Source organism: Larimichthys crocea, chromosome XVII (genome assembly GCF_000972845.2).
Source record: "Larimichthys crocea isolate SSNF chromosome XVII, L_crocea_2.0, whole genome shotgun sequence".
NCBI lineage: Eukaryota > Metazoa > Chordata > Actinopteri > Sciaenidae > Larimichthys > Larimichthys crocea.
Genome location: NC_040027.1, coordinates 11,757,168 through 11,769,138, shown reverse-complemented (window position 1 = coordinate 11,769,138; position 11,971 = coordinate 11,757,168). Strand labels below are relative to the sequence as shown.

At 45.1% G+C, this 11,971-nt stretch overlaps 1 protein-coding gene across 2 annotated transcripts in view; it reads right to left on the bottom strand.

Annotated features, from left to right (window-relative positions):
- Positions 1–1,624: 1,624 nt before the first annotated feature.
- The window catches only part of plpp3 (phospholipid phosphatase 3), a 28,053-nt gene continuing 17,706 nt past the window's right edge, over positions 1,625–11,971 (bottom strand). Inside the window, exons 6-7 of one of the 2 annotated variants that reach the window (XM_010731055.3) lie at positions 8,666–8,842; positions 1,625–3,998 (exon numbers count right to left, since the gene is read on the bottom strand). In XM_010731055.3, coding sequence (XP_010729357.1) covers positions 3,870–3,998; positions 8,666–8,842 — 306 coding nt within the window. In that variant the 3' untranslated portion in view covers positions 1,625–3,869. The remainder of the gene's footprint in view (positions 3,999–8,665; positions 8,843–11,971) is intronic. The other variant, XM_010731056.3, reaches the window with a different exon arrangement.

Sequence of the window (11,971 nt, the reverse complement as noted above, 5' to 3'; positions counted from 1 at the left end):
CCCTCTACTATTACAGCCATGCATGGCTGACCCCAGGCCTACCAGCTGTTCACAGGCACCGTAAATCTCAGTTTGGTGCTGCTTTTTTTTTTTACAACTGACCTCAGACCAGCTGTACTGTCATTGTCAATAAAAGGCAGCACTTTACAGGACACTGAGGGGAAACATGCATGCCACTATAATGATAACATCAGTCAAATGATTGCCCTTTAAATGATTGGCTTTTTACTCATTTAGCTCGCAAAGCAAGTACGGGTCGTTCGCCGCTCAAGGCTGTGAATTCTTCCTTTCTTCTCCTCCTTTTTAATTCCTCCTTTCTCTTTTTATTCTTTGTGTCAAGCTCACATAAAAAAAAAAATAAGAGAGACATCTGTTCCTCGTTGGTCGCGTTACAGATCTGCTTAGATTTTTTTAAAGTACACAAGTTTTAAATATATGTATGTTAAGTACCAAATATCATTATGTGGACATGCAGTTTAAATGGTGTGCTGTGCCTGATTACAGTGTAGCTTTTGGATGAAACACTATGTTTTGGTAAGGCAGCCAATAAACACTCGAGATGACATGAAGTGTCATTCAGGCTTTTCTCTCCTCGCTTGAAACATGCTGTGGTCGAGCAAAATGGCACTTCTGGTTTAGGTCACAATCACAAACCATCGTGGCAGTTGTGCTTTTGAAATACACACACACACACACACACACACACACACACACACACACACACACACATACACACAATGACGCCAGCTCCTCTAGTCTAGTGTCTGCCCGAGTGTAAAAATCACACAAACACTTCTGAGATGTGTATGTGTCATTACACCCATATTTCATGTGGTATTTTTGAACTAAAGCAACTATGTCTATATGAAGGCCGCTGCAGAAACCATATTCACAGCAATGTGTCTCTGAAGTTTAAGTCGGCTACATTAATCACGCTCTTCTAGACAGCGGTGGAAGAAGTCGTTTCTCAGAACCTTTACTTACAGCAACTTCCTGCAGTACATACAATCTTAATTAAGAAGACGCATCATGAGCAAAATGTTCATTATCACATGTTGTTTCAATATAATTTGTAACTTTTTTATTGTAGCTTTTGAAATACAGTGGACAAAAAGCATAGACAGCATAAAACATGGACGTAGTATCCGTGATGTCACCCATAGCCGGATGTGTCTGCCGGCTCCTGGCGAATCCAAAAACTGGCAAAGATGTTTATTTCTGCTGTGAAGTTGGACATTTTAACATGGGGGCTTATGGAGACTGACTCATTCTGGAGCCAGCCTCAAGTGGACGTTAGAGGAACTGCAGTTTTTTGCACGGAAGGATGCTGCTTGTAGAGTTCTGGTTGTTATGAAAAACGTCCGAGCATTGTTAAACTCTTTAAGACTTGTATTTGTAATCAGTTACTACTACTGCAATTTTTGGCACTTCATGTTCATTTCACAGCCATTGATGAAGTATAAAGTAGAATAAATACGAATGAAATGTACTGACAGTAAATCTGTTACCGCTGACTTTCTTCACTGTGTGCAGCTTGTATATTTTTGGAAATTATATTGCGGAAATCAAACAATTACAAATATCCATCAAAGCCAGCGAAGTAACAGTCAAAGACAAAGCAGAGTTGTATTCATAATGAGCTTTTTATTTAAAAGCACATGTATTAGAGCTAAGTACATTTAGCAGGGAAAAAAAAAACAGCATTGCAACTATGTCTTTTGTACAAAAAAACGAGACAATACAAAAATACTAATATTGAATTTTAATACAATTGTGGGTGTATTTGTGTGTTTTTTTTTTAATGCATATCACAAACGTAACTATAACAATCTACAATAGTTTAGTTATCTAGATACAAAAAATCTGTCAATCGATGCTTTTTAAGCAGCATTTTGTAAAGAACACAGGTCTGTAATCATAGTGGGTATATCTAAACACGTTAAGAAACAATATCTTACAGAGTTAATTTTAGTGATCTATACATTATTTATATATTTATAAAAAGAGTGTGAAAACAGCTTCGTGAAATGATAGGACGGACTATACGATGAGAAAGATGTGCAACATGGCGGTGTGTGTTGTTTGGAGGAGGATATCTGAGTAGGCTGTAAATAAAAAAGGGCTTCTGTATCTGTACAACTGTTAGTGAGTATACAGGACAGGCTATAAACATACAAGGTTAAAGATGCTTCTTAGCAAAGAATAAAAATATTAGATCCACAGTTTTTATAACGTTCACCTGCTCTCTGACACACACACACGCACACACACACACATGCACTCACTCACTCGCTCGCAGGCACACTTGGCACAGCTGACAGTGTGTGTGTGTGTTTCATGACACACACATAGTTTATCAAGACGGGGATGGCGGGAGTGGGGGGGGGTTCCTTTTCACAGGGCACAGCGCTCATTCATATGTACACACACATTCAAACACACACACACACACACACACACACAAGATGTACATGTACAAGCACGAGCGTACCCACACAAGCACACACACACGAGTGTGACAAGGACGCGCGCACACGCCGAGAAGACAAACATCCATTGCCAATGAGTGATTGGGTGGGTGAGAGCCCCTCCCTGCCAGCGGAAAGAGCCCAAATCATCCCCAAAAAAATAATGTGCCAGCTTAGCTGTAAATCATCACCCTCGTTTCCACGGTGACAGACCGCACCACTTCACTCTGCCTACCCATCCCCTTCCTGTTTAGGAAGTCAAAACAGATGGCCCCGACACCAGTTAAGTGGCACATGGCACAGCCACGCCTCTTTATACGGGTGCCGGGAGGCTGTGAGATCTGCCTCCATCCTTCCACAGAAAATATCCCCCCTTTACTACATCTAAACCCTCAAGAAATGCAACATCCCGGGTTTGGGCCGCTCTGAAAGTCTTCTATTAAAAAAGCTTGACGTGCTGATCGCGGAGACAGACATATATGGAGGTTTGGAGGGCTTCATTCTTTCTGCCAAAGACACAGTTTATGGGGATACTGATGTCAGGCTAGAACCTGTAATAAAGGCCAAAGAGGATCAATAGATGATCCTTAAAGTGGCCTTCTGGTTCAGGGTTATTGTCGTTAAAGCCATGCTATGCTTACTTCAGTCTGCCTGAGCGTGAGGTCTTGTGAAAGTGCCACACACCCGGGCTCGGTCGGCTTCAGGGAGTTCATATTTCATGTCTCACGTCAGCATCGTCAAGTTTTTTCGGTCAGACATCTCGGGCAGCAAGTGGTGATAATGGACAATGAACTTAAAAACAGTGCTATAAGTTATATTTTTTTCTATACTGTTAATATTTCTATGCTGCTAGTTATTGCAGTAATATCCTTCCCGTAGCTAAGGAAGTTGTTGTCCTACAGCGTTCCAAGGCCACAGAGAGTTCAGAGAGGAAGCATCACTGCACATCCCTCTCTCCCTAGGCAGGGGGTTTGTCTTTTGTCTTTTTTTTTGTGTCTCTTTTCTTCGTTCGTCGTGTTCTCCCTTTTGTGGAGGTTACACTTCCATCAAACCTCCTCACCCTTCAGCTCTGCCTGTCAAGTCATCAATTTCATAATTCATTTTGTCTTCTAGCTTTCCAATTCTTTTTCTGCTTGTGCTCAAAACGATGGGCTCAAATGTTGATTAGTAGTTAACATAATAGTAAATAATAAGTCTGGATAGTGAGAGTGGACTCTGCTGTGCAAATCTCAAATCTGACACCCTAGTCCACGAAGCGCCTCGCTGGGCGCCGTAAAAAAGGGAGGAGGATGCAGTTTGAGAAGCAGCTACAGTCTCTCGTCGCTACATTCTACTGTCCGATGGGAGGTGAGCAGCGCTGCGATTGGCTCCTCAGTCACAGGAAGACGTCGCGGCCTCTTCTCACACCATGTTGTGGTGGTTGTTCCTCTCGATGATGTCGGATGACTGGAGAAGCTCCTTCTTGATGGGGGAGGGCGGGGGCGTGGCTGGCTTCACCCTGGGCTTGAACAGGTCCGACACGTAGAACACCTGACGGACACACAGAGGGGAGAGCAAGGTGAGCGAACGAAGGCGAGAAGAAGGAGGCGAGGTTATAAATAAAGATGGGATCTGGACCTGTGCGAGTCGAGCTTTGTAGTTCAGTTTAAATGCAAATAGATAAAAGTGGAGGGCAGCAAAGTTCCCGTTTTAATTTCCATAGAGCATGTAAAACCTCGGCTGATTTGCCTGAGCCAGGCGGGTTCAATTCAAGTCTGTTCTCAAAGATAAGCTGCCAAATAACCGCCCCAGGTCTCAGGCTGGGCATGTTTTTTTCTCAATTTAGCAGCAGCCCCAATTTCTAATGTAATTGAAATCTGATCACACATGACTCAAAAACTAATTTAGTACTAAGTGCATCTCTTAGCCGGATCTAGAACCACTCTCATGTATCATGACTTCATAATGCCACGATGAGAAACTCCCTCTGCCACTCTTGTGCAATCCCAGACTAGGCGGCCTTTAGTTTAGTTCATCACATAAAGTGACTCAGATTTAGTGAACACTGGCTAATCTTCTATTAAACAATGCCAGGGGTGAATTCCCATTTTACATCAACTGTGAGGTCAGTCTGGCAAACAAGTGAAGAGTGACGGAGAAAAAAAAAGAGAAAGAAATCTCTTCCTGAAGGTCCCGATGACATCATATGTCAAACAGGAAAATGGGCATCGGTGGACAGGAAGCGGGACTATGGAAACTACTGACCAGTGTAACAGTGGGCTATCGTTTCCACTTGCAGGGCCTGGGGTCGCTCACGAGCAGCGAGTGGACTAAAACACACAAACACACACACACACACACACACATCGCTGGCAGGCGCAGCAGCGTTTCCTTCTGTGCTGCCAGTCGAGGGCCGAGGGTGGAAAGCTGCCATTCAGCACTAAAGCCCACTGTGCACCCACTCCTCAGAGGGGGGGTAAACAATATGTATAACTCTCACTGGAGAAAATACATGGTGCTGTCATACAGGAAAAACCCTCTAATGACCGGCTCAGTGTCGCTCTTTCGCTGTTTTCCGGGAAAAAAAAAACGCAGCCAGTGATCTATTTATATAGAGACCGTCTCATTCCGAGTGGTGGGCGCAGCACAAAGACATTCTCTTCTGTTACAGCTTGACATTTACTGGACGTTAATGGTGACCTTTGACTGATGGATGACATCTCACGCAGACAGATACCTCCATAACAGAGAGCTGCTGTCATACTTTTAATAAAGAGCTCTTTGTCTTTACACTCAGCTGTGTGTGTCTTTATGGTATATTACACGAGACACAATTAAAGTGGGGGGCTCAGGAGCGTAGACGGATAGGATGTGGAGTCATATAGGTGATATGACTCCGTCATGGGAAACATCCCAGCCCGGTTTCCCATCAGGATACTTTTTGCGTCCAATCATAGCAGGCCTTGTTGCCGCGTCACTCAACCATCCGATGCATCGCCCCTGAACCTGCGATGGCGGAAAGCTTATCAAGACCTCACCACTTCCTGTGCGCGCACACACACACACACACACACACAAAGTCTCTCGGCCTTTTGTGTTGAGTGATGCAGACTCAGCAACTTCTAATACAGGAAAAAGCCCCAGCATTACCTTTAAAGGCATTTATATACTACATGTGTATGTATATAAAAATATACGTGTGAGTTTGTGCCTTTTTTTGTGTTGTGAACCACCAACCAGTCACATGGGAAATGAGCACTAAGTTGCAGGAACTATGACTGCCTGAAAAAAAACCCCAACGCATTACTCAGATCTTCTTTTGGTATAAAATTTCTTCGCACGCATATTAAACCAAGGATATATTTGCACGCCAACCACGCAACATACAGCGCATCGGCAAATGCATTCATACCAATGTAGGTCAGAGGATGTAGCTGCTGAGAAAACAGTGGGCTTCTCGATGCTACCACACGTGTCTTTGGAAAAAAAACACTGGTGGCGTGGTACAGTCACTTTTATTCGAGTGTTAAAAGGTGACTTCCTGCGTCTACACGAGCTCAGTGACCACGCAGACGCCGCTGTAATATCTGAGACCCTCGCACAGAGATAGCATCCTCTTTAATGCCTGACCCGACTCCTCTCTGCTGTGACAATGAACCTCAAAAAAAAACAAATAACCCCGGCTTTCTCCCTGACAGCTGCTTCCTGCTGGCCTCGGGTCCTCTTGACCTTTACTACGACACATGTGGAAAAGTAGGTCAATGCGTCTGATAGGAAGTGCCAGGTAGGACAGGGACGGGACCACTTCCTGTTGTGGTTCCTCGCTTCTTTGGATCGCGGCCCCTGCAGACACACGGTCTTGTGTGTTTGACTCAAGACAGACGCTGTCATGCATCTAAATATTCTTTCATTTATCTGACTCAGACATCATCAAACGTGAGGACAGACAAAGAGGTTTAAAGCAGCAATTAACTGACAACAGAGGCAGCAAGGCCGCAGTCTGTTAGTCACTGTGTATGAATGTGTTCATTCTTGCCCCAGGTTTGCATTGTTCGTTTACTGGCACTCGATGGGGGAGCACTGGGATTAAAGAGGTAACTGCAGCCTAGGGAGACCTGGAATAGGACTGGCAATAAAGTCATGGAACAACACACTTCTCTACAGACAATCGCTGAAATGTATTTGGAAAGGAAGACGCTTTTCCACAAGGCCGTATAACTCATCATGTGATATTCAGAACAATTGTTCACAATCGCACGCTCGGGACTGACGTGTAAATCCACTAACTGGTCCAATGTGTTCTTTTGTTCTTCGATTCAGACAAGTGCACTGTCAGTGTTTGGAGACTGCTCTTCTTAATGTATGTGCACAAGCTCAAGATGGATTAATGGGCCGTGTTACCCAGGCTGACATGGGGCTCCTAAATATCAACTGTTTCTGCTTCATGAAAACATCCTATGAGAACGATTGGGCTACGGACCAAGTTCTCCAGTTGCTACTGCAATCAAACCTCCATCATTACAGTGTCAATCATTGTACATGGAAAGGACGTGCAGTAGATGGAAGCATTTAAAAGACTGTGGAAAATACGTTCTGACATGATCTCGAAGTGCGAACTCGTTTTTTTTATTCTTACGTTTCAAACATTTCACATCTAAAAGAATAATGATGGAACCGGCACAGAGCTTAAGATCTAAAGCCGTTCACACTTTGATTTAGTGTTTTCTGCTTTTTCTGAGGCACGCTGGCTTCATGCCTCCTCTGTCCTGCCTCCACTCATCTCCTGTCAGGTCCTTTCTGCTCCGCTGCTTATTGAGGGGCTGAAACGGCCGAGCTAAAGTATTCACAGATGTGTGTGTCTCTACTAAAGGCCGGGCAAATCAGAAGGGGCGTCAGGGATTGTAAAACTAGAGATCAGCAGGGGTTTGACTACGAGTGCAGTCTGTGAGTACACAGTATACAGTATATACGGCGTGCATGCGTGCGGATGTGAACACAGTGTCTATGTGTGTGTTAATCTGAGGTTGCTGAGTTGGATTAAACCCACGCTCATCCCGAGCCAAGACGGAGACAAGGCCCCTCTCTCCTGTCACTCCCCTCCCTTCGCTTCTCCTGCCAGATCTGCCCATTCAGAGGTCGAGCTCATAAACTGAGCATATTTCTGAAACTTTTTTTTTTTTCTCCTCCCTTGTCAAAGTTGATGTCGTGCAGGAGCTACACCCAGCTGGAGGAGCGCTGATTTTGCCAGAGAGTTCCAGTCTATTGTTACTCACTGATTTCTGCTCATTTTTGGATCCCTCAGTAATCCTGGTGTGTGTGTGTGTGTGTGTGTGTGTGTGTGTGTGTGTGTGTGTGTGTGTGTGCGCATTTTAGCTGTGCCAAGATCTGCCTAGGCGCCACTACTAAGGTCTTGCTAAATTTTATGAATCTAATCCGTTCCACACACACACACACACACACACACATGCACACACACACATTCATGATTTGGATCACGTAGAAAGGTAAGGGTTACTTGTGTGTGTGCAAGTGTGTGGGAGTGTGTCTTTCCATACTTTTCCCCGGAGGCAGCACAGTTTAGCAGCAGCCCGCTGTGCTGATAGAACCAGAGCCGCCAAATAAAAAACCCAAAATAATTAACAGCCTCATTCCTGTTTCAAAGACTAATCCTCCCTCTCTTACTCACTCTCTTTTTACACTCCCTGCATTTTCCTCTTGACCCGAATTCAATTTTCCTTGGCTCCATCCAGCTTAGTGTAATGATGAGGGTTACAAAAATCATCTGGCAACTGCTGTGACGATACGTCACAAAAGTAGTGAAGAAGGTTTTAGTGTATGGACTGACACTAACACGCTAGACACGTATAAAAAAAACACACACACACTCACACACACACTCCTGAACTCCTGAGGTCTGGCTCCAAGAAATGTGTTATTCATTAAAGGGAATCAGATTCTCCTCACTTCACTGCTGGCTCCGTTTCTCTCTTTTTTAGAGAAAGCAGGAGAGGAGAAAAAAGTGAAAATAAGGAGCTGTGAGGAGGCAAACTTTATTTGAAGGTTGATCCGTCTGTCGGATCCCCTACGGTCAATTATGGAAGAGTATTAAGTTGCATCAAGATGTGTGCTGTATCGCTCATATTTTCATTCAGTTTGCACGCATGGGCGTGCCGCATAACATTTAATTGATGTGTTTTGTGTGACATGTGTGCACTCACTATGCAGTAGGCCACCAGGGCTCCCTGCACAAAGCCTGCCAGGACATCAGTCGGGTGATGCTTGTGGTCGGAGACGCGTGATAGGCCGGTGTAAAAGGCCATCATCAACAGGGTGAACTGGAGCAGTGGGCGGAGGAGACGAGCGCCGCGCCATGTAAACCTGGACTGGAGATAGAACTGGGGAGAGAAAGCAGAATACACAGGATTTAATATGCATCATACACAAGTAACAATTTACAGTGTGTGTGTGTGTGTGTGTGTGTGTGATGTAAAACATGTTTTCATAGAAGTCAGTTAAACATATGTTGCACTGACTTTTTAAACCTTCACCTGCGTGTGTGTACGTCTGTATTATGACTGTCTGAGAGGTCTAGACGGAATCAAAGTGGGCAGGTTGGCCCGATCCGCAAAGAAACACATACCGTTTTCCACAACACACACACACACACACACACACTTCACTGCCTGAGACCCGGACATGACTGATTCATGGTTCAACATCCCAGCTGTAAAAACAGCACGACCACAGAGAGCCACTGGAATACACACATATGTATGCATACCCTGCCATGAATGTTTCAGCACTTTGTTGGGATGAACTCTTTAACCCTCTATTAGTGTAAATACAAGACAAAGCGGATGCACCCCACCGCTCTGCCCACAGCCACACACAAAAAAAAGTTTTCTGGGTCAAGATAAAGACTGAGAAGAGCCAAAACAGGAACAAGTAGGTCCAAGGTCACTTTCAGTCAGTGGTACAAGTGTAAATACATGCCCAGCCTCTCTCGTTTCATCCTCCTTTCATGCACAGTGGTGAGATCAGCCCGGGTTCTTCAAACATCCTGTGTTTCTGCACCACTCATACCCATAACTTCCTGTCTCTCACACCCAAAGACGGAGGGCCAGAAAGGGCCAGTCTCAGCCGAGGTCTACCCAGCCCAAAACCTCCAGACTCGTGTCTTATAATCAGCCAGGCTAACAATACCGACACACAGCCGCAGTGCCTCCCAGCAACCGCCGTCCACTACGAGCCCCTGTAGATTTCCCCTACGACACTCTATCATTGTTCTTCTCCTTTACGGAAGCAGAGGAAGCGATCCCTCCCATCCCTTCCAGTTTTGTTCTCCTCCTCCCTGGCAGGGATGTTTAGACTTCGGGCTTCCTCCACATGGTTCTCAGGTAGCGGGGCAAGGGCTTACTGATAAGTACTTTTGTCTGACGTCCTACAACATCCGAAAAGCACTTTTGCCCAACATCCTAAACCTCTCAATTTGAACTCGAGTCAGAGAGAATGAGCATTTAGCCAAAACAAGGAGTTACAGTGACCCGACCTGCCAATCAGCACGGAGCAATCTCACTGAAGGGCAGCGAGCAAACCCAAATAACCCGTCCAATCGGGATTCAGCAGGAGCTTGCAAACATGAAGTCATGATAAGGAGCCGAGAGACTGAATGACCTTCTAAAAATCTCAATGTGCAACTCAGATTTAAATAACCTTTCTGACCACGGCTGTCCTCACCCCGACTGTTCTAGGGAAAACAACAATAAAATACGACAACAAAAGGAGTCCCAGCAGATTCCCATGACAGAGGGAGACGAGCGACACAAAGTCTGGTGGTTTCTCAAGGAATTCGACTCATTCCAGTAAGATCTTCTTCCTCTGTTTTTCTTGCTCTGACTCAAAGTCAGCGTTAAATAAAAGAAAACACAACAAAGTGAGAAAGAATGAGAGCGAGGGCTCGTTTTACGCAGCAGCCCCCCTCTTCCTGTCCTCTCTGCTGGTTCACACCATGCTTTGAGACAAAGGCATAGTTGTGGTTAAGACCACATATATCCAATATTTAACCAATGACATGCTATCTGCCTCTGTGATAGGAGGCTCTGTAGGCAAAAATAACCCAGAGAAAGGACCCAGCCTTTTTCTAGTGCATAACGTGTGCACAGAAATGAGTGCACATTAGACCCACACACACACACGCTTGTTCGTCCGTGGCTGTGGTGTAGCTGAACAGCGTGCCGTGCGGTCTGTGCCAGTTATCTGTGTGCCATCTCGGAAAGCTTGTGACGCTGTTAAGTCTCGGCTCAAACCACATCGGTCACAGGCGCAGCACTCGGGCACGCTCGGCAGGAAGTGAAGTGATTCAAAACAAGAGAGCGAGGTGGAAATGACATGTGAGCAACAAGACGACAAAGACCAAAGAAAGTGAGGATCCATGTTTGTCTGTGCTCGTGGAAAACAAACCAGGACTGTACCACAGAGACCGCATGCTCATTAATCAGTAATAATTAAGATGACTGATCTGTCATTTAATGGAAAGGTTCTTGGGAAATACACTGATTCACTGAGCTGATCACACTCGCCCTTTTAATTCCTAATAAAAATATTAATTACATGGAGATTTTTTTTATTGACTCTTTTATTAGCTAGTGAGTCATTATCCGTCCTCATGTTTTATTGACCTGACTTCAGATTTTGGCTGTTACACGTAACACGTGGAGGATAAGAATCGTATTTAAATGCTACTTAAATGTACTACTTATTTGCTTAAGGAGACGTCCAGAGAGTGGGAGGATCTGTGAGTATGAACATGATGTCACATGACTGGTTTTCAGCTGGCAAAAACAAAAACAAACAAAAAAAATGCTGCAGATTCCTTTTTTCCACTAGGAATTCCTCCGCTGTGGGCTTTGTTTCAGGCTGGTTTTGTATTCCAAAACATCGAGTACAAACTGTTCCTCCTCTCCTTCACAGATTCTTCTCTCTCTCTCTCTCTCTTTTTGTTTGCACCAGCCTCTTCTGGCCACGGTCCCGAGCTCGCCGCAGCTGGAGCACTGGTCTCGGACTAGTGTGTCACCCTGTGGTCTGGATGCATCTCCGTTCCCTCTCTGTTTTTTCCTCTGCTCTCTTTCATTCGCTCTCATCTCTTTTCCTCATTCTGACCAGAGTGCAGCTGTAGGTTCAACCAGAGGCTGGGAAATACCCGCAGAAATCTCTCACTGCATGACAATGCAGTACACAACAACAGAACTTAAACCGTGAGAACCGAGACCACCTTGAAACCGAGCTCGAGCCAGCCAGACCCAAAACATTGACTCTCTCCGCTCCTCTCAAGAGGAGAAGGGGGAGGAGATGATCGGGGAGCTATGAACTGCAATTGTGTGTATGTGTGTGTGTAATTAGACTGTTTGAAGCATGAAATCCCTCCAGGGTGCTAAGCCCCACCCGACACCCACAACAGGTGGAGCGAGAGGGAGCGTTTGAGAGAAATGGGAGAGGACAGGAAGTGTACACACAGCTGCTCTGAG